Raw genomic sequence first — 19,836 nt, forward strand, 5'->3', positions numbered from 1 at the left:
ATAGCCCTGCCTCGCTTAAATCCAATTCAGTTGAAAGTCATGGTACCACCATCCTGATGCCATGGTCCTCTTCCAGAATGAAGGACAGACAACAACCTGTGAGTAGTATGGTCTGGTCCACTGGGGACCCAATTGTCCTAGAGGGCACAGGAAGCCCCTGGAGTAGACTGAGTCACAAGGAGTGATCTACACTTAAGGAAAATCACGTCAGCAGCAGGGCATAGGGTGGGCTGGAGTTGGGGGAGACTTGAGACAGAAAATCATTTAGGAGACTATTGCAATCACCTATGCAAGATGTTGCCCAGATTACCGAAAGAAGGTGCCTTTCATAGTAATAGGGACCTTTCAGAAGAAAGAAGGGTTTGGGGGAGAAAGATTATCAGTTCAGTTTTGGACATGTTTGGCTAGGTGGCGCCATAGTGCATAGAGTACCTGGCCTGGTGTTCAAACTGGCCCCAGACACTGATTAGCCGGGTGACCCTGGGCAAGTCACTTAACCCTGTTTACCTCAATTTCAAATGACCTTAGTATGTTTGCCAGATAGGTCACAAAAAGGCGCACATGACCGAAACGACTGACCAATAGTAACAACAAAACGGTTTTCTCAGTAAAATAAGAGACAAGGTCCTCAGCTGTGATAGAGGCAAGAGGTGGAGATGGGGGTGGTTGTTGTTTGTCCTTCATGCCTGAAGAGGACCAATGACATTGTGACGGTGATGTCCTGACTTGCAAATGAATTGGATTTAAGTGAAGCAGAGTAACAAAAAGTTACCAGCCCCTCTCTCTCCTCTCAGGGGAGCTGTGAGGGGCTTGAAGAGGAAAGGAAAGGTTTGGAATAGCTTCTTTGGGCAGTGAATCAGTTAGGGAGGAATGAAAGAACTGAAGGGGGCTAAGGGGAGTAGAATGGTGAGAGTAACGAAGGGCTGAAGTTTGGTAGATGAATTGGGATAGGATGATTCTATGAACACTTATTTAGCACCTACTATGTGCTGGGCATTGTGTTAAGGGCCGGAGATACAAAAAAAAAAAGACAGCCCCTGCTTTCAAAAACGTTCCATGGAGTTGAAACCAACTGTGATAATGGAGAGTTACCTAGAAAGTCCTTTCCCTAGTTAGAGACTTGTGTCAGCGTCTGTAACTAGGGAAGTGGAAGACCCATGGCCAATGATGAGATCTAGAATGGGACCATCTTGATGCAAGAATGAATTGGGAGGTTAGCAAGCTTGAGGAAGAGCATTAATATAAAGCTATTAAAGTTCTTTAATGTAAAGGTAGGAGGGGTATATTAGAAATAGGATGTTATAAAAGATAGCCCTAACATTGTTGACAAGTCTCTACCTGGGGGATAATGTGATGATGGTTCAGGCTATTGTGGATTGGTTATCGGGTTTGCCCTTGGTCTATAGAAAGGGTCAGACAAAGACTATTTAGAAAGATTCAGAGAAAGCTGAGACCAGGATCGTGAGAGCAGACATTGGCTCCTAGGGGTGAAGCCTGAGCTGAGATTGGCGCCTCTTCAGTCCCAGTCATGACAGCTGTGGAAAGGCTCTGGCAGAGCCTCTCAGTCTGTAAGTCAGCAACAGACAGAGCTAATGATTGAGTAACAAGTGTTTCAGCTCCTCAAATTCCCAGAATGAGCTGTGAGGAGCCAGAAACCTGCCCTAGAGCGGGGTGATTAGGGGAGTTCTCAGACTCCAGTCTTCTGAGAAAAGTGTCAAGAGTTCTGGGACTCAGTGTTCTAGAGAGAAGAAGGGGGTATGCCTAGGCTGAGAGATGGAGAGAAGTGGGGAGCAGTGAGGAAAGCACTGAGCATGTGGCCCCAGAGCTGAGGGATGCGGCCAAGGACAGAGCCATGATGTGGGGAAGCAAACCTGACTGTGAACTATTCAAACAGTGCAGATCTGATGGGAAGGAGGGTTGCCTCTTGAGCACCCTCAAGTTCCTGTTCCTTCTGGAAGGCATTCCAAGTCCACAGAATCTGTATTAGTCCCTGGAGTAAAGTTAGGGCCACCTGGAATGACTAGATTTGTATGAGAATGGTGGATCACTGGGATTCCGTTCTGTTTTTTTGTACACAGTGTTGTGGCATGAAGTCAAGGCTGTCCTTTGCAACCAGAGTCAGAGCTTGGGCTTCTTGGCTTCCGGCCACACCTGGAATACATCCTTCTTTCTCACATCAGCCTCTTCAAAACTCAACTCAAGCATCACCTTCTCCTCTGAGCTTTCTCTGATTTCCCCTCCTGTCATCCTTAGCACTTTCCCCTCTCTCAAATTAGCTTGAATTACCGTTTCTGTTTCCGTGCTGGGATATCCTCGGTAGAATAGAAGTTCCCTGAAATCCAGGACTATTTTTCCTTTTAGTCTCTGAAACTCCAGTAGTGAGTGCAATGCCGTCTTTGTTAAAGGCGATTAACAGATGCTTGTAGAATTAAACTGGCTGTCACTTTGTTTGATTCTCAGTTTCTTCCTCTGTAAAAATAACAGGTAACATTTCTATAGACTTTAAAGCCTGCAGAGTGCTTTAAATGTAATCTCATTTGATCCTCACAACAACCTTGGGAAATGTGTGTTGTGACCAGATTATAAGCTCCTTGAGAGCAGGGGACTGGGTTTGTGTTTTTTTGCCTCTTTTTGCATCCCTGATGCTTAGCTCAGTACCTGGAACATAGTAGGCACTTAATAAATGTTTATTGATTGATTATTCCTATTTTACAGATGAGGAAACTGGGGCTGAGAAAGCTTAAGTGACTTCAGAACAACCTGTGAGGTGGGTGCTATACTAAGTGGAGATGTAGGTAACAGTGTTGGAGTCAGGAAGACCTGACTTTGGTCTCAGATACTTTACTAGCTGTATGACTCTGAGCAAGACGCACAACCTTTCTCAGTCTTGGTTTCCTCATCTATAAAATGCGGACAATACCTTACAGCACCGTCAGTCAATAAACATTTTTAAGTGCCCACTATGTGCCAAGGACTGTGCTAAGCCCCGAGGACACAAAAAGAGGCAAAAGACAGCCCCGGTCCTCCTGATGGAGGAGACAACATGCAAAAAAAAAAATGCTTTAAGCAAAATACCAGATAAATAGGAAATAATTAAAAGGAGGAAGGCACTGGAATTATGAGGGCTTGGGCAGAAGGACACTGCACACGGTGATAGCAATATTGTACCATGAGCAATGTGAGTGACTTAGCTATTCTCAGCAATGCAATGATCCAAGACAATACCAAAGGACTCATGATGAAAAATGCCATCCACCTCCAGAGAGAACTGATACAGTCTGAATGCAGATCAAAGCATACTTAAAAAAATTCTTTTTTGTTCCTTTGGTCCGTGTTTTCTATCACAACATGACAAATAGGGAAATGTTTTGCCATGACTGCACGTGTATAACCTATATAAAATTGCTTGCCTTCTCAATGAAGGGGGGAGGGGAGAGAAGAAGAGAATTTTGAACTCAAAAAATTTTTTTAAAAAGAATGTTCAAATTCTGTACATGTAATTGGAAAAAATAAAATATTAAAAAAGAGATTGGGGAAAGCTTTCCGTAGAAAATGGGATTTTAGTTGAGATTTGAAGGAAGGCAGTAGGTGGAGACGAGGAGGGGAGCATTTCAGGCACGTGGGGCAGACAGAAAATTTGTTGAGTGGGTGGGGGGTGACATGATCAGACCTGTATTTTGGGAAAATTATTTTAGTGGCTGAATGGAGGATGGATTGGAGTAAAGAGAAACTTCAGGCAGGCAGGTAGGCTCACCAGCAACTATTGCAATGGACAAGCATAAGGTGATGAAAGTCTGTATTAGGATTGCTGTGTCAGAGAGAAGAGGGGTACTGGAGAGCTGCTGTAGAAGCGAAGTCGACAAGAGATGCAGCAGAGGTGAAACCGACAAGAGATGCTGCACAGGTGAAATCGACAAGCTTTGGCAACAGTTCCGGCATTGGGGGGCGGGGCTGAGAAAGATAGTGAGGAATCCAAGACTCCTAGGTTGTGAGCCCAAGGGACTGAGACAATGGTGTTACCTTTGTAATAATAGGGATGGGGCAGGAAAGGCAGAGAGAGTTTAGGGGGAAAGATGATGAGTTCCGTTTTGGACATACGGTATAAGGTGCCTACTGGACATCCAGTTTGAGATGTCTGGAAGGCAGTTTGAGATGCGAGACTGGAGGGCAGCAGAGAGGTTGGGGCTGGAAAGGTAGATTTGAGAGTTATCAGCATAGAGATGGTAATTAAATCTATGGGAGCTGGTCAAATCACCAAGTAAAACAGTATAGAGGGAGAAGAGGAGAAGGGCCAGGACGGAAAGTAGAGAGAACAGAGCGGAAAGTGCTTTGCAAGGCTTAATGAGCTATCTGGCTATCTACTCGTTATTATTTTACAGCGAAGAAAAGTGGCTGAAAGACGCTCATTACCACCCTGTAAGGTGGGTGTTGTAATCATTCTTATTTCATAGAAGAAACTGAGGCTCAGTGTCTCCCCAAGGCTAATAAGCATCTTAGGTAGGATTGGAACTCAGGTCCTCCCGACTTGGAACTCAGGGGTCTATCCGCCCCGCCACCCGGGGGACGGTCAGACCCTCTCTACTCTAACAGTCTGAAACCCTTCCAGGCTCCCCCAGTCCCTCAGGGCTCTCCTAGCTCCTCCTCCTTCCCTCCCTTTACGCCTTCCCCCCTCCAGGGGGCGTGGCCACCTTGCTCGGGTTGGGAGGAGGTCTTCATCCGCTCCGCTCCCTGTGGTTCCCATGGTACTACGCAGGCGCCGACAACAAACTGTGCCTCCGACAGTCGAGCCGGTCAAATGCCAAAAAAAGTAGTTCCCTGGCAACCGGGCTTCTTTCGCGTGGGGCGGGGCCGGGGGCGGGCCCTCACGTCCTCGGCGATCCCTGGGCGCCGGAAGTCGAGCGGGGCCCGGCGGAAGGATCTCTCTGCGCGGCGCTCCGCCCCACTTGAGCGTTTTTGTCGGTGGCGGGGAGCAGGAGGTGCGACCGGCGGTTGCTGTGGAGGCGGCTTGGAGGAGGCGGCGGAGGCGGAGGCGGAGCGGGAGCAGCGGTTGACGGCTGTGGTGCCGGCAGGGCGAGACGCTGCCGAGGCGGCGGCTGGAGCGGAGGCCCCTGGGAGCCGCGCACGCAGCGTCGCGGCCGCTTGAGCCGCCGGGCACCCAGCTCCCCGCGCGGAGCCGCCTCGGGGCCTAGGCCGGCCCTGGCCCGTGGAGGGCGAGGCCGGAGCGGCCGCCGGCGCGATGTTCAAGAACACTTTCCAGAGCGGCTTCCTCTCCATCCTCTACAGCATCGGGAGCAAGCCCCTTCAGATCTGGGACAAGAAGGTGCGGGACTGCGGGGACCCCCGGCCCCTCCCCCCCAACCCTACCATCCCCCACCAGTCCTATAATCCTCTCCCATCCCTACCACCTCTCCTCTATCTCTACCATTCCCCGCTCCATCTCTACCATTCCCTCCTCCAGCCCTACCATCCCCCTCCATCCTTACCATCCCCCCTCCATCCCAACCATCCCCTCATCTTCCACTCTCTTCTCCATTCTTTTTTACCACCCTCATCCTTCTATTCCTCCATCCTCTCAGTCTCCCTTCTCTCTCTCCATCCTCCTGGCCCCCTTTTTCTGCATCCCCTCCTTCATCCCCCTCCATCCTTCTCACCTCCCTCATCCTGTCCACTCCCCCTTTCCCACAAAAACCTCGCCTTCCCAGAATTCTTTCTGAGGTCTGAGAAAGTCCAGTTTTATAACTAATAACTTCTTAAGTCTATCTATGACCCGTGGTAATTACTTTCTTCATGCCTCGGTTTCCTCATCTGTAAATGAGGATACTTGCTCACTCTGCCTCCCGAAGGGTGGGGATGGAGATGGGCGGAGATAGCATGAAAAGTCGGCGTGTAACTTATCCAGCCTTTGGTAAGGGAGGGAAGATCTTGTGGTCGTGGCATCTTGTGAAGCTTTATAATCCAGATGGTTGGAGAAGATGTGACATACAGCAGTGAGCAGGTAACTGTGGAAGGAGGCATTGTGGTCCAGTGAAGGCAGAAGAGCTCGTTGCACATTCCCCCTCCCTTTAACACCAGTGTGATCTCCACTAAGTACCTTAACTTCTCTGGGCTTCCGTTTCCTCATCTTTAAAATGAAAAGGTTGGACTAGGTGCCTTTTTAAGATCTTTTCCATCTCCAGGTCTCTGATCCTAAGTTACTTATCTTGTCTGACAGTGAAGGGATTAGACCAGAGGATCTTGGAGGCCCCTTCCTATTCCCTGCCTGTCGTGACTAGCATACCCCTTGGGGGAGGGGCTCAGCTTGTGGCCATTTGACATAGTCGAAGACGGCAGTGTTTTTCTCAGCCTTTAGTCATTTTTGGCAGTAGAGTTAGTAGGGGTTAGAGATTGGTCCAGTACCCTAATTTTACAGATCAAGAAAGAGATCCTGAATGGTCACGGTCCAAGTTAGGTGTTTTTCTTAGCCCCCAGTTCCTATTGGGCTTTCTTCTGCATAGCTTTTCCTATCTTTATAAAATTGCAGGTTGGAACCAACTCTCTCCCTTTCTACATAGGGGTTTCAGTTATTTATTCCTTGCTTTTCGCTGATTCTGGAAATAATCCCAAACTATAACTGGAGGCTGACCTGTTTTACGATGAGCAGCTGGGAAGTGCAGTGGAATTAGCCTGAGAAGGGGAGGAGGGGAAGGGGCTGGTTTCTGGGAACGTAGGGCCGGGACCCAGCTCCGCAATTGACTAGCCGAGTAGCCTTGGGCAAGACGAAGTTTGCTCGTCCTTAACTCAAGGGGACTAGAATAGGGGACTCTTAAGGTCTCTTCCGCTGCTATTCGATTGCATGATTCTGTAGGCTGGGGATCTGAACGGAACCATTTGTGCCTTAGTATTGTCTGCATTAAAAAAAAAAAAAGGAAAATGGTGAAAGAAAAAGTCACCAAGGGCGTAAGTTCTGAGCTTAATGCAAGACCCGGTTTGAATGGCTACTGCTTGTTGCATCGGCTTGGGAGGACGGAGCTGGAGGATGTGGAAGAGAAGCTTCAAGCTCCGGCTTTCTTTGGCTGGGTTTTCACAGGGTGGATTTTGTTTTGTTTTGAATATGTGTCCCCAGAATGTCACTCACATATATGCAAACGTAAATACAAAATAAACATCCTGAGGCAAATAAAAATGATTTAGATTATACACAATATGGCCCCCCTCTATTAGCAGGGATCCCTGAGAAGTGAATGTGCACATCCATGGTCTCTGTCCTCACTCAGAAACTTTTCTCATCAAAAATGTGAAACTTATTTTTGTAGTCCTTTTTTTTGTTTTTCTTTAACTTTCTCTGATTTTGCTCAAGCAGAATAATCTTGCTTTTTTCTGTAGATTTGAGCAAACTTCATATTGAAAAGCAACATTTAGGGAGACTGAATATCTACTTTAATATAGTAGGACCACTTTCAAATGCTGTTGTCCACAGACAGGTCTCAGACCGGCTTCACAGGTGTAGGTGCACCTGGTTACATCAGGCTTTCACAGTCCAGTGTTATGCTTTGAGGTATATAATTGGATTTATGTAGCTGAATCCATGGGATGATCCATGCTGGAACAGTATTCTACAGTCTCCTTGATCTGTCTCAGATTTCCTTTCAATTACTGCTATGGTTGTTACTCCCTGGTTGTCTGCATCAGACTGTACTACTGATGAGAGGACGTGCACAGCCTGGGATGGCTTGATGTGACCGAAATTAAGCTTGCAGATTTGTTTCTCATCTGGTTCATTTTGCTTTGCACAGAGGAGAATTCTGGTCCCCTAAGCAAGCAGAACTTGTTAGATACAAATTCTTGGTCACAGAGTGGTTAAAGAAATTAAGTGTAGATGGCCTAGGACAGCTCATTGAACTGTGTACTGTACACATTCTCCTTCACGGTGAGTCAGAGGTATCATCTTTGTATGTGAATGCTAGTTGAGAGGGATTTGAAAAGCTTTAAAAATGATAGGACTGTGCATGTGAAATTTGACCAGCCCCTTTCTTATACTAATGTAAGAATTCATTCCATCGATGCTGCTATTGCTAAAAGTTAGTAGTAAACAGCTGGATGTACCCCTAGTTACCAGTGAATTAGAGAGAGGTAGATGTGAGCCAATAACAGGAAGTAGCTAGGTCTGGTTAGCTTATCCAGCTTAGAAACTGTTGGACTAGAAGTGTGCACATAATGGAATTGAGGGGAAGAATGCAATAAAATTGTGGGAAGGAGAGAGATTCGGATGAATGTCAGGGAGCTTGAGGAAAGTTCCAAGAGCCCTCTTGGTTTTGGAAGTTTCAGCATTTTGGTGGGGGCAAGGCCACAAAAAGCTTTAATGAAATCTTTGTTAGAGAAATGTTTCAGTGTTTTTATTTTGGGCTTGATCCCCTCAGATCCTGTTCCTTTGAGTTTCACTTTTTACATCCTAGTATGTTGACAGTCAACATGTTTACATGTAAATTATAAAAGCTAGTTACCATGGTGCACTGTGCGTCCTGTAACATTGCCACTAGAGGTCAGATAATAATACCCTGACGATATAAACACACACACACACACACACACACACAAAATCTCTACATCCACCAGGATTACAAATGGTAAATTAAACAACAGATGAATGTAATAAATCTAAAATATCCACATTAATAAAAAACTTTTAGAACCACAAAACTTTTTGAAAAAGACCATTACAACAGTAAAAATTTTCAGTGTTTTTACAGTACCCTTTTAAATATACAGGATTTAAAAGTACTTGGGGATTTTTTTTTAAAGCTCTAAGCGTGCAGAGAGCTGAGTGCATAGAATAACCATACTAAGATTATAGAGGATATACGTAATCATTGATTCAGTGCCATGGCCAGAACAGGCTGGATTTCTGGAAGCATGTTGAAATCGAAAACATCTTGAAAATAGTCCTGTATCAGGAATAAGAATGAGATGTGAGGAGCTCATGGAAGAGCTGGTACGTGACCTGAATTTGTACCTGTTTGGTAAATATCCACTTAGATAATTAGAGCATGATTGCAGTTATATTAACATTTAACACTTACATACGTCAACGGACTGAGATCTCACCATCATGGCCACTAGCGCAGATCAGTTACACACTGTCTTCCTCTGTGGTAGCTGATTCACTGAGTGTCAGCATCTTACAGCAAGACATGCTCACCAGAGATGTTTGCCAGTGTCATGGGAGGAGATTCCCCTTGGATGGAGAAGGTGGTTCTGCTTGTGGAGGAAGTTGTGCTCATTATAGTTGAACCCTGATAGACCGTTGAGATCTACTTCTAGTAGAAGCGGGAGGGAACTGGATGGGAATCACACCTTGCCCTTATTAATAGAGCGTGTCCCAGAAGTCTTAGTGCTGTTTTAAGCTGTTCATGGAGTTAGTTTCTCTCTTCCTTTGGTATGGTGTTAGGCCCATCATAGGGAACTGGGTACTTTGGCCTCTGGCTGATAACCTCAATGTGAAGTGTGGAGAGCATTGATAGAATTCATGCTTCATTTAAGGCTTTCTCCAAGATCATCTGTTTCATCTACAAATAACCCCCGCTTGATGGTGTAGCTTTTTCTTGAGGATATTAATAACATCATCATTTTTGTTAGCATTCTTATCTTTGTTACTATGTTTGAGGCGGTTACCTGCCTAGAAGAAGAAACTCAGAAACTTATTTTGGTAACTACTCATAGCTAATCAAGCTAGGACGATGTGTTCTGACTCCTTAAGAGTATTGAGTCTATCTAAGTCCCAGGTGTAAAACCCGAGTTCAGACTCCAGTTAACTGAATCTCAATAAGTGGTCACCATATACATTATTTTTATTGGATAAAAAAAGTTTAAAATATTTTGTTCTAAATTTGCAGAGATTTGTGATCAGAGATCATGTCTTAAACCTCTGAGTCCAACAGAGTTAATTCTTACCTGATAAATAGTGAATAGTTAAGATACTAATTTCATTTAATTGCAGGTGGGAAGTTGAAGGATGCCTGTAGTTGTGAAAGTGCTACATGCTTAACCACAAGATGGAGTTGTTACTCCATGAAGGTCTTTCTGGCCCATTTGCTCCAACTGGGTCTGAGTGTTTTTTCTAATTGGTTTTCCCCCTCTTTTCTTCTCCCTTAGTTGGTCATGATATAGAACAGAAGACCATGGTGGCCTTTTTTTTTTTTGGTCATGCTTAATGAGTAGTGTCTTATATTTTCTGTTTTGCTTCATAAAAGCAGATGCATGGATATTTTAAATATTTTTTTCCAATTCTCTTTTACCTCTAAAGTATAGAAAAAGTTCCCTATTCCACCTTTAAATAGTGATCACTATGTACTTTTAAAAGCAGTTTGCATTTATTGAGTGTTTGACATTTGATCAAATGTTGTACTGATGGGGGGGGGGGTCAGGAATTGGAGTATATTCCCATTTTATAGATGAGGCCGCGGAAGCTCAGAAGGGTTAAGTGACCTGCACAAAGTCACAGGGGAAATAATTGGCCAAATTGGTAAATGAACCAAAATTCCGTATAAACAGGTTTTCAGCAGCCTGTATACAGAGGAAGGCCAGGCACGTTCTAATTATGTGAAAGCAAAATAGATTTCTTTAAGAAACCTACTTCTGCTAAGTTAACACTTATCATTCTAAACTAGGAAGATTTTACCGTAAGTTAACGAGAATCTTGTTAACTGTCACGTGGATATATAACCTCACAAGGCTGGCCTTTACTTTCTGAAGCAAAAATCCAGTTAGCTTCTTTTGCACTGGGTGGTTTATCTGATTATTTATATTTGCTGATTGAAGAGTTGCAAGGTGAAAATGCATGTTAGATTTGTGCCCTGAGTAATTATTAAGTAATGATGCCTAGCTGTCTGCAGAGGTCTCCCTCAGCATGTTTCTTCATTTGAACAGGCTCTAATCTAGGGCTAACTTCTATTGGGACTTTGATTCTGGCTGACCGTGAATCTGAACATGTCATTTAGTTGGCTTGGATGGCTGTGGGGTTCAGCTGCTGGGAGAGTTGGGTGGGGCTAGAAAGAAGAAGCAAGGGGGGGAAAATATGTGGAGTAGATTCAACTGATTTTATTTTTAGAGTACTTTTATAAGTGCAAAGCATTCAACAGATCCTTTTCCTGTTTTTCCCTTCCTACTGACCTCCTTCCTTGGTGGTCAAATTTTTAAAAATCAGTGTTCTCCCACTGTTTGCTCTAGCATAACTTGTTATCCAAAGACGGGACTGTTTGCAAGATATGAGTTTAAAGGTTGTTTTCCTCCCGTACAACTTGACAGAATCTCTTGTTGGCATTAGGAAGGTTGGGTATCACTGTTAAGTGATATTAAATGATTTGAAGACTTGGTTTTAAGATATGTGGGGTATCTCTAATTTATTTCAAAGTGCATCAAAAAGTTAGCAAAGTAAATTTAATTTGCCACACTGCATTTCTGGTCTTGGGGTCTTCAAATTAAATGATGTATGGCAACTCCCCCCCCAAAAAATTCAAAGTCAGTCATTTAGATGGAGGGAGTCAGAAAAACTGCTTCCAGAATGGATAGTTTTAACTGATGAGTGATCTGTCTTTGGTGCAAGTTAACTCAGTGACCTGATCTGTGAAGAGTTTAAGAAAAGAAATAAATATTTTCCAAGAACCAATAGCATATTAGTGCCCCTGAGGGAGATATAAAGGTGTTCTTTGGAAGTTGTTTCCTTATGCGACTCTTAATCTTATTTTTGAATTAACGGGCAAAGCAGGTAACTAATTTTTCCAATTGCTTTGGAGGTCAGTTTAGTTAGTCTTTTGCACAGTTGATAGTAAGATCATAGATTTGGAACTAAAGGAGTCCTTAGCCATGGCTTTGTCCAGCATTTTACAGGTGACAAAAGTGGGGGCGGGGAGGGAGCGGCAATTTGAGTGACTTGAAGTTAGACGAGCTTATTAAGTTAACGGGGTTCAAATCCATGTCTTTGGAACCAAATCCAACCCTCTTTTCCAGTATGTAGAGCAGAGAATAGCAGATACAGTTAAACTAGTAATCCTGGAGAGCTGTCATTTGGTAGGTTTCTTCCTGTTCCTTTTTCTCCTTTCCTCTTACTAGTTAGTACTAATTCACATTCCATAGCACTTTAAGGTGGACAGAAGGCTTTCTTAAAACCACATTGAGCTAGATCATGAGTATGAGTATTCATATTAGACACATCAGAAAGCTCAGGATCTGAAAGGTTAAATGACTTGCCTGTGGTTACACACTTAATGAAGATCTTAGGTGGGATTGGAACCCGGTTTTCCTAACTCCAGGTCCAGTAGTCTTTCCACTTTGCCATGATGGCTGTCTCTCAGGTTAGTCTTAGTCAGTTTTACCTCTGCAGTTCTTGGAATATTTTGAAGTGAGGAAATAAGCTTTCACTAATGAACCTTAGTCATTTGAATTCCGTTTAGAAATCCTTTACTAAGTGGCATCAGCATTCTCCATTTCAGTTGAGCACTCTTGAATTAAATGGGCAGTGGAGAAGGAGGTGCCAGTCTCCCTTCAGAGATGAAACCGAACTCATCAGGACAGGTTGAGGTAACCCTGCCAGCAGCCAGGTTGTATGACTGGGACCTGGGAGATGGTGTCTGGCTCTACCCCCTTCTGCTTGTCCTCAAACAAAAACTCTTCTGCTAGCTTCACTTCCAGAACCTTTCTTGTCTTCAGATCTTGATCAGCTGGATTCTAAGTGTCACTTGTCAGGGTTATCACCCAAAGTCCCTCAGGAAGTTATAGCCAAACCAGAAATATCGGAATGCAGTTGGCTAGCTGTAGCTTCCTGTTTGTTGGCTTCTGTGTGCAGTGGAAGGCATTGCTTTTATTCTGGAAACCCTAGGAGGCTTCAGTGTCCTGGAGGACTCCTGGGAAGTCATCTACTATGAACTTGGGAGTGGGCAAAAGGCAGGGTGTTCTGTGTCCCGAGGATCCTTAAGCCTGACAGCTTTATGTGGGTCAGTGAATCAATAAACATTTATTAAGCACCTTCTGTGTGCCAGGCATAATGCTAAGCTCTAAGTAAGAGAAGCCTTATTGCTTTTGTTGACTTTGGCTCCAGTGGCCAAGGATATCTTACTTAAGTGCTCCCAAAGGCCAAACTTTAAAACCATCTTAGGTGTTTACTTGTTGTTATGGATGTGTTGATTTAAAAAAGAGACATTGGAATACTGGGCTGCTTTTCAGTAGCTAGCTCTAGAAGCCCTGAGGATATAATTCCAATTAGTCCTACCAACTTTACTAATCAGCTGTCAGATAATTTATGTTAACAAAATGTCCAAAAGTTAGGTTGTTAAGAATGATTGTGTTACTTAAATGAAGGTCTCTCTTTCCTTACTGATTTATGAAGGTCTTTGGAAGCATCGATGAGGGGGTAGTTTTCTTGGTGAATGGCACCCCAGCATGTTCCATGATTGTCAAAACAGTCATCCCTCACTCCAGACCCTCTCCTTCCCCTCAAGTCTGCATCTTGAGCTCGACTGTTCCTTATCCAGAGGCAGCCATGGTCCTGAAAGTACAGGAGATCTGGCAATGTTGGTTTGTCCTAAGGAGACTGAACCATTTGTGATTTTAACCAGAAACCTTCAGCAGCTTCATTTTTAGGAGCAATTTGGGGTTTGCTTTTTAGAGAGTGTAGAAAGTGCTGTCTTTGCTGAGGTGGAGGGTCTCTTCTACCTTTCTGTCAATAGAACTGAGCCAAGGGAGTTTTTTAGGAAAACGTGATGATTCTCCATGACACCTCTGAAAGGTTTGGGCGTCTACTAAACATCTCTAACTTCCTTTAATAACTTGTCAGTCTTAGGAGTTTATTTAAACCCCTCTTCTTGAACCCACATATGTGTGTGTATGTATATGTATACACACATATATGTATATATGTGTATATATACACACACACACACACATATATAATTATTTCCTAGAATAACATTTTTAAAATTAGATATTTGTAAAAATACTTTTGTAAACCATAAAGCTCTAAATATTAGCTATTAGTATTATTAGCCATAGGGATTACTATTGACCAAGTGTGTGTGCAAAGAAGTGTGGGAAAGAAGAATATAACTCAATTGCTGCCCATTATTAGTCTTTTGGAGAAGATGATGCTTACGTACATGAAACAGTGTTAAAAAAAAAAGACTAGATGTCGTCAGGTACTAAATTGTACAGTGTACAGACTGGTAACCATACTTGGAGGTATGGAGATGAGATGTGGTATGGTCTGGGAAGACATATCTGGGAATGTATATAGTATGCTTTTTAAGGCATGTCATTTTTTTCTTTTTCCCAAAAAACATCTGTTTTGAACTTTAAGGGTGACCCCATTTCTGCTATTCCGTGACTTGAGTCACATTAACCCTTAGAGATTTTATAAACGTAGTCCCTTTTGACATTCATCTGTGCAGGCCAGGGTCCTGATTTTTTTTAAGAAAATACATCTTCATAGGAAAATCTTTCTGTTTTGATTGTTCTCGATTTTTTATTCGATCCTTTGTTGTGGTACATTGATAAGAATCATTTCAGATATGCCAGGTGTTTACAAAGTCCACTGTGTCTAAAAGAGTGGGATGGTGTTTGCCCTTTTTAAGGTTGGGCTTCTTGACTGGGCTTGTTGCATATAGCTGATCTTCTTGTGACTCCCCAGTCCCTGTCTTGGTGTTTGGGACTCTGTTAGTAGAGGGAGCTGCTCTGTCCTCTTAGCAGTGATGCACGGAAGGCCGGTAAACCATAGATGCGGGCCTCCCTTTGCTCCTCAGAATGCTCCGTGCTTCCTCAAAGGCTCCCCTCACCCTCCTGCCACGTCGTACTGATTTCCTGATATTTCAGTTCTAACCAATTTCGTTTCCTTTCTGTCACTAGGTACGGAATGGCCACATCAAAAGGATCACGGATAATGACATCCAGTCCCTGGTGCTAGAGATTGAAGGGACAAATGTCAGGTAGCTTGCCTGAAGCTACAAATTGGGTACTGTGGGTTCCCTAGCAAAGACCAGGGTTAAGGGAAAGTGTGGGCCCAGCTCCCTGTAGTGTATGACTTGGAGTGTTTAGTGCTGTGGAGATGTCGGGGAAGGGTTTGGTGGCTCTGTGGTTTCAGGTCTGGATGAGGACCTCTATTGAGTATCCCTCTGAGTAAGGTCAATCTTTTTGGTAAGCTGGGCAATTACTTCAAATTTTTTTGGAGCGTAAACCACTTCTCCAAAAGGTTGAAGGGACCTTCTTAAGCACTGGCTTGAGACATCTAGATGAGGTCATTTCCCTTGAGTTTTCCTCAATCTAGTCTCTGGTTTATTTTCTTTGAGTATTGCCTCTGTGCTGCAGAGACACAGGGCTCATCCATCTGGGGACAGATTGAAGAGAATCCGGCCAGCAGTGGGGAAGGACAGTAACCAGGCTTGTTCTCTGTATCCTCTGTTTCCATAGTACTACATATATCACTTGCCCTGCGGACCCAAAGAAGACGCTGGGCATCAAACTTCCCTTCCTGGTCATGATAATTAAAAACTTGAAGAAGTACTTCACTTTTGAAGTGCAGGTGAGTGTGTGTGCATGTGTGTGTGTATGTGTATGTATGTATACATACGTGCATGTGCACAAGAACACAGTGCTTCTACTGCCTTGGGTTAAGGAGAATTATCCTCTCTCCCTTAGCAGCAGCATTGATTAAGCACTCTCTAGGTGCCAGGCACTGTGCTATGCCCTGGAAATAGGAAGAAAAGCAAAAAAGTTCCTGCCTTGGTTCCTTGCTGGAAGAGCTGAAATATCTCACATCAGGAGGGTGTCTCTCTCTTTGTCTTGTCTTATTTCCTCTGAACTATAGAATTTACATGATATTAGTGGTCTGAATGTGGAAATAACAGTCAAGGCATTTAAAGTTTGGTCAGAGGAACTCTAGGAATTAATTGCTGGAGAAGTCAGTGTTCATTCTGTGATTCATAGCTCTTGACTGGGTTACTGATGGCCTCAGCTCTTCACTGGGTGTTCAGTGGAGAGAAGGTTCATGAACTCATCCTGTGGTCTGCGTGCCCCCTCCCATGATGTCACATGCAGATGGTGTTGTCTTGGCCACTTGACAGGATAAACTTCTTGCTACTTCCTGGCCATCTGTATCCAGTATGGACTTTCTCTGGGCTGTTCATTTCTCCTCCACGCTCAGATTGTGGGAAAACCAGTTTTTGTGTTCAGGAGCTCGCCTCACTGGCTTTGGTTCCACTGTTTTAAGAGGCCATTCACTTTCTTCCTCTCCTCTTCCCCTCCCTCCTGCCCCATTCACCTGATGACAGGTTCTGGATGACAAGAATGTGCGTCGACGGTTCCGGGCCAGTAACTACCAGAGCACCACTCGAGTCAAGCCCTTCATCTGCACCATGCCCATGCGGCTGGATGACGGTTGGAACCAGATCCAGTTCAATCTGTCCGACTTCACCCGCAGGGCGTATGGCACAAACTACATAGAAACCCTCAGGGTGCAGGTATGCCCTCTTTTCCCGGGTGTAAATCAGAAAAGCCCCAGGGAAGGAATCTGCTCTGTCTTCTAGGCCTGACTATGGACCCTGAACTAGTGTCAAGCATTTTCAAGGGGCTTCTGCCTTTAAGAGACCCAGACAGTGGGATGGGGGGTGGGGAGAGCAAGCAAGGCAGTTTTGAATTCTCAGGGAAAGCAGAGGGCCTGGAGAGAGACAAGGCCAAGAATAAAAGAAATTAATTTGAGGCCAGGATCTGTTTTAGAGCCAAACTGTTTCCAGAGGAGTAGAAATGTAGCACCCCCACAGAAGGGTTAGGAGTCAGGAAGAGGAAGAAAGAAGAGACAGGGCCACCTTTTTATCCTTTGAAATGAAGTTTTGCATCTGCAGATCCACGCGAACTGTCGTATCCGGCGAGTTTACTTCTCAGACAGACTCTACTCAGAGGATGAGCTCCCAGCTGAGTTCAAGCTCTATCTCCCTGTTCAGAACAAGGCAAAGGTGAGCTGGCCTTCCCCCCCCCCCCCCCCCCCGCAAGAGAACGGAGAAGGAGTTGTGGAAAGGGTATTTTGAGTGTTCAGGCTAGTTTAAGATTCCGCTCCATCAGTGCAAGTATTTCTGCTTCCTGCAGGCCCTCTCCAAACTGATTTTAGTAATAAGAATCTTTACTTTTACTGGTTCTGAATGGCAAAACTGCATTGTGGCATTAAGGCAGCATTATGGCCTCAGGGCCTGGAAGACCTTTTGGGTGACCCCCGGGCAGGTCACTTACCTCTCAGGGCCTTGAGCAGTTGCAGATTTGTCTTGGTGAAGGGTTGGGGGTGGTGCAGGGAGGGTCCTCACCAGGCAATCCCTGTACTAACGAAATCACAGGCATGGCCAAAAAAGGATTCTCAGTGCCCTTTGATCATAAGATTTCAGATGAAGTGATGTGCCAGGGATGGTCTGAGAATCAGGTTTGTTTTAGTAGCATCACTGTCAGGCCACTTCTGACCCTTAAAAGTTGGAACTTGGGGGAGTGGGTGGGAAGGGCGGCTGAGCTTACTGATGTTCAACTCTTGGCCCTCTTCCTCCTCTCCCTCACTTGATGAGGGTCTCCTGTCTCATGCCCAGAAGACAAACGCAGGCATTCTTACCACTCTTTTCAGATGGGGAAAGACTTTTTTCTCTAAAGCCTGGAAAATTTGCCCCTCTCACCAGTATGTAATTTATGTTAACAGCTTAATCCAGAATGAAAAGCATGTGGGTCTCCATATTCCTTCTGTATAGTAGCAGGGGCCCTTCATGCTAAGTCACTTGTCTAGACAAATAAGCTAGGCTTGCCCTCCATGCTCTGGGCAAGTCGCGCCAGAGGTGATGGGGTCAGGCAGCTTGGGTTTTTTAGAACTCTCTATATGCTTGGTCACTTAAATGGTGCTTGTATATGTCATATATGTGTTTTTTCTTTCTTCCCCCAGCAATAACCCAGTACTGGAACACAACATGAGGAATAAGCCCTGGGCCTGATGCTTAATTTAAAAAGGAAAATAGCTGGAGGACAATGTGAAATACAGAAATATTTAGATAAATTCACTGTGATAGGGTCCTTTTATGTAATAATTTGGTGTCCCTTGTTTTAGGACACCAATAACCATGTAATAACTCCGTAATTGCATTGTAAGTGTAGTGGGAGATGAGCAGTTTCTGGACACGGGATGTTTATCCAGCACTTTACTAAAAACCTGCCCACTGTGTGATAACCCAGCACGGGAGTTTACCTTTCTGCCCATCCCAGGACAAGCGGAAGTGGTATTTACCATGAAATTACAGAGTTAAGTGCGCCCTGTAAAGCAAATCCATTCCAATATTTTCTCTTACTGGTTTCTTGTCTTTTTGTTTTATATATTATCTAAATATATATGTATGTCATATGGAATACTTACAATCTTGAAGTGAATAAAATGTTTTATTCTGTTTTTAAGTTTGTTTCTAGCCTGTACCTTTTTGAACGGTGAAATTTTCTCTTCTCTCTGATTTAACCCTCCCCCCCCAAAAAATTCAAAAGCTAATTCCTGAGACCATTGTCAGTGGACATTGTCTGAGGGTTTGGTTTTGCCCTGTGGTGGCCAGATTGGAAGTATTGCATTTAGTCGTTTGGATTTTGGAAAGAAGAAAGAGATACAGATGTCAGACGTTAGCCTCAGCTAACATCATTTCAACCTTGTTGAAAGCCAGAGCATGTAGCCAAAATAAGGCCTCATCCTACCTCTGAAGTGACCCTCGAGAGGGCTCTAGGTAGGCATTAGCTCATCCCTGTGCTTGTGAGCATTGGCCTTGGCGCTGCCTCTCCTTTGGGGGTCTCTCTTGGTGTTCTAGTGTTCCGAAAGCTTCGGCTGCCTTTCTAAGAGCAGTCTCCACTGACCACAGTCCCTATACCTCTCTGTCAGGGAACGGCTCTAGGCAGGCATTGGCTCATCCTGTGCTTGTGACCATTGGCCTTGGCGCCGCCTCTCCTTTGGGGTCCCTCTCAGTGTTCTAGTGTCCGAGAGCTTTGGCTGCCTTTCCAAGAGCAGTCCCTGCTGACCCTGGTCCCTGTAGCTCTCTGTCAGAGAATGGCAGTGCTTCCCAACTTTTCCACTCTTTAGTACCATGCGAAGTCAGGCCTCTGGGCCCTCTGTCCCCTTCGTGGAGGTGCAGTGGACGTCTTTGGGGAAAATGGGTGTAGCACGATCCCCTGACCCTGCCTGCTGTAAGTGAAAATCCTCTTCTGGGCTTTGGAGGGGGTAGTCAGATGAATGAGGCTTTTGTCAAACAAAAATGGGTTCACATTCCTCTCATTTCAATTTAGATGCCTTCTGGAAATCCAGGGCAGGAGAACCAGTCATGCCCACTCTTACAGAGAGTGCCTGTCTCCCTCCACACCCTGTGACCCACTATGTATAGGGATGACCTCACCATCCTTGCTGGTGCGGAGGGGGGCAGCTCTTGACTTCCTCGTCTCTGCATGGCCTTCAGAGAGGGAATAAGGGAGTGTGGAGGCTGATGGGCTGTATTTATCTCAAGTGGCCTCGGAGGGGCAAGGACGCCTCTGCTAGTTGGGGGTCCTTCAGAATGAGGAAGGTGAAAGAGAACCGAGTTGATTTTGGCTTTTGAATATCAGAGAATACCTTTTTGTTAACAGAGCATCGGACTTCAGGCTGGAAGAGGCATTAGAGGTCTAAGTCTGTGCTCTACCTGGAGGGTTATTTGCCCAAGCTAATTTCCACTTCGGATTTCTTTTATGATTGGAGTTGCCGCCACCTGGCTCTTTGGGCTTCTTCTAGGCTGGATGGCCTTGGGGATTAGAGAGAGAGCTTGTCCAACTTGACCAGTGCTAGGGGTGAGGAGC

The 19,836-nt window shown here is 44.8% G+C and overlaps 1 protein-coding gene across 1 annotated transcript; it reads left to right on the forward strand.

The window, feature by feature from the left end:
- The first annotated feature begins 5,023 nt into the window (after nucleotides 1-5,023).
- On the forward strand, nucleotides 5,024-18,429 carry CFAP20 (cilia and flagella associated protein 20). The gene is made up of 6 exons (XM_036751000.1): nucleotides 5,024-5,320; nucleotides 14,869-14,948; nucleotides 15,430-15,541; nucleotides 16,290-16,478; nucleotides 16,860-16,970; nucleotides 17,927-18,429. The coding sequence occupies exons 1-6, from the start codon at nucleotides 5,237-5,239 to the stop codon at nucleotides 17,930-17,932; spliced, it is 582 nt and encodes a 193-aa protein (XP_036606895.1). The 5' UTR covers nucleotides 5,024-5,236; the 3' UTR covers nucleotides 17,933-18,429.
- Nucleotides 18,430-19,836: the final 1,407 nt, after the last annotated feature.

The sequence above is a fragment of the Trichosurus vulpecula genome, chromosome 3, assembly GCF_011100635.1.
Source record: "Trichosurus vulpecula isolate mTriVul1 chromosome 3, mTriVul1.pri, whole genome shotgun sequence".
Classification (NCBI taxonomy): domain Eukaryota; kingdom Metazoa; phylum Chordata; class Mammalia; order Diprotodontia; family Phalangeridae; genus Trichosurus; species Trichosurus vulpecula.

Excerpts from the sequence above, each read along its gene's own strand:
- CFAP20 (XM_036751000.1), top strand. The coding sequence starts at position 5,237 with ATGTTCAAGAACACTTTCCAGAGCGGCTTCCTCTCCATCCTCTACAGC. Across the intron at positions 5,321-14,868 it reads TTCAGATCTGGGACAAGAAG|GTACGGAATGGCCACATCAA; the intron begins GTGCGGGACTGC and ends TTCTGTCACTAG. Across the intron at positions 15,542-16,289 it reads ACTTCACTTTTGAAGTGCAG|GTTCTGGATGACAAGAATGT; the intron begins GTGAGTGTGTGT and ends ACCTGATGACAG.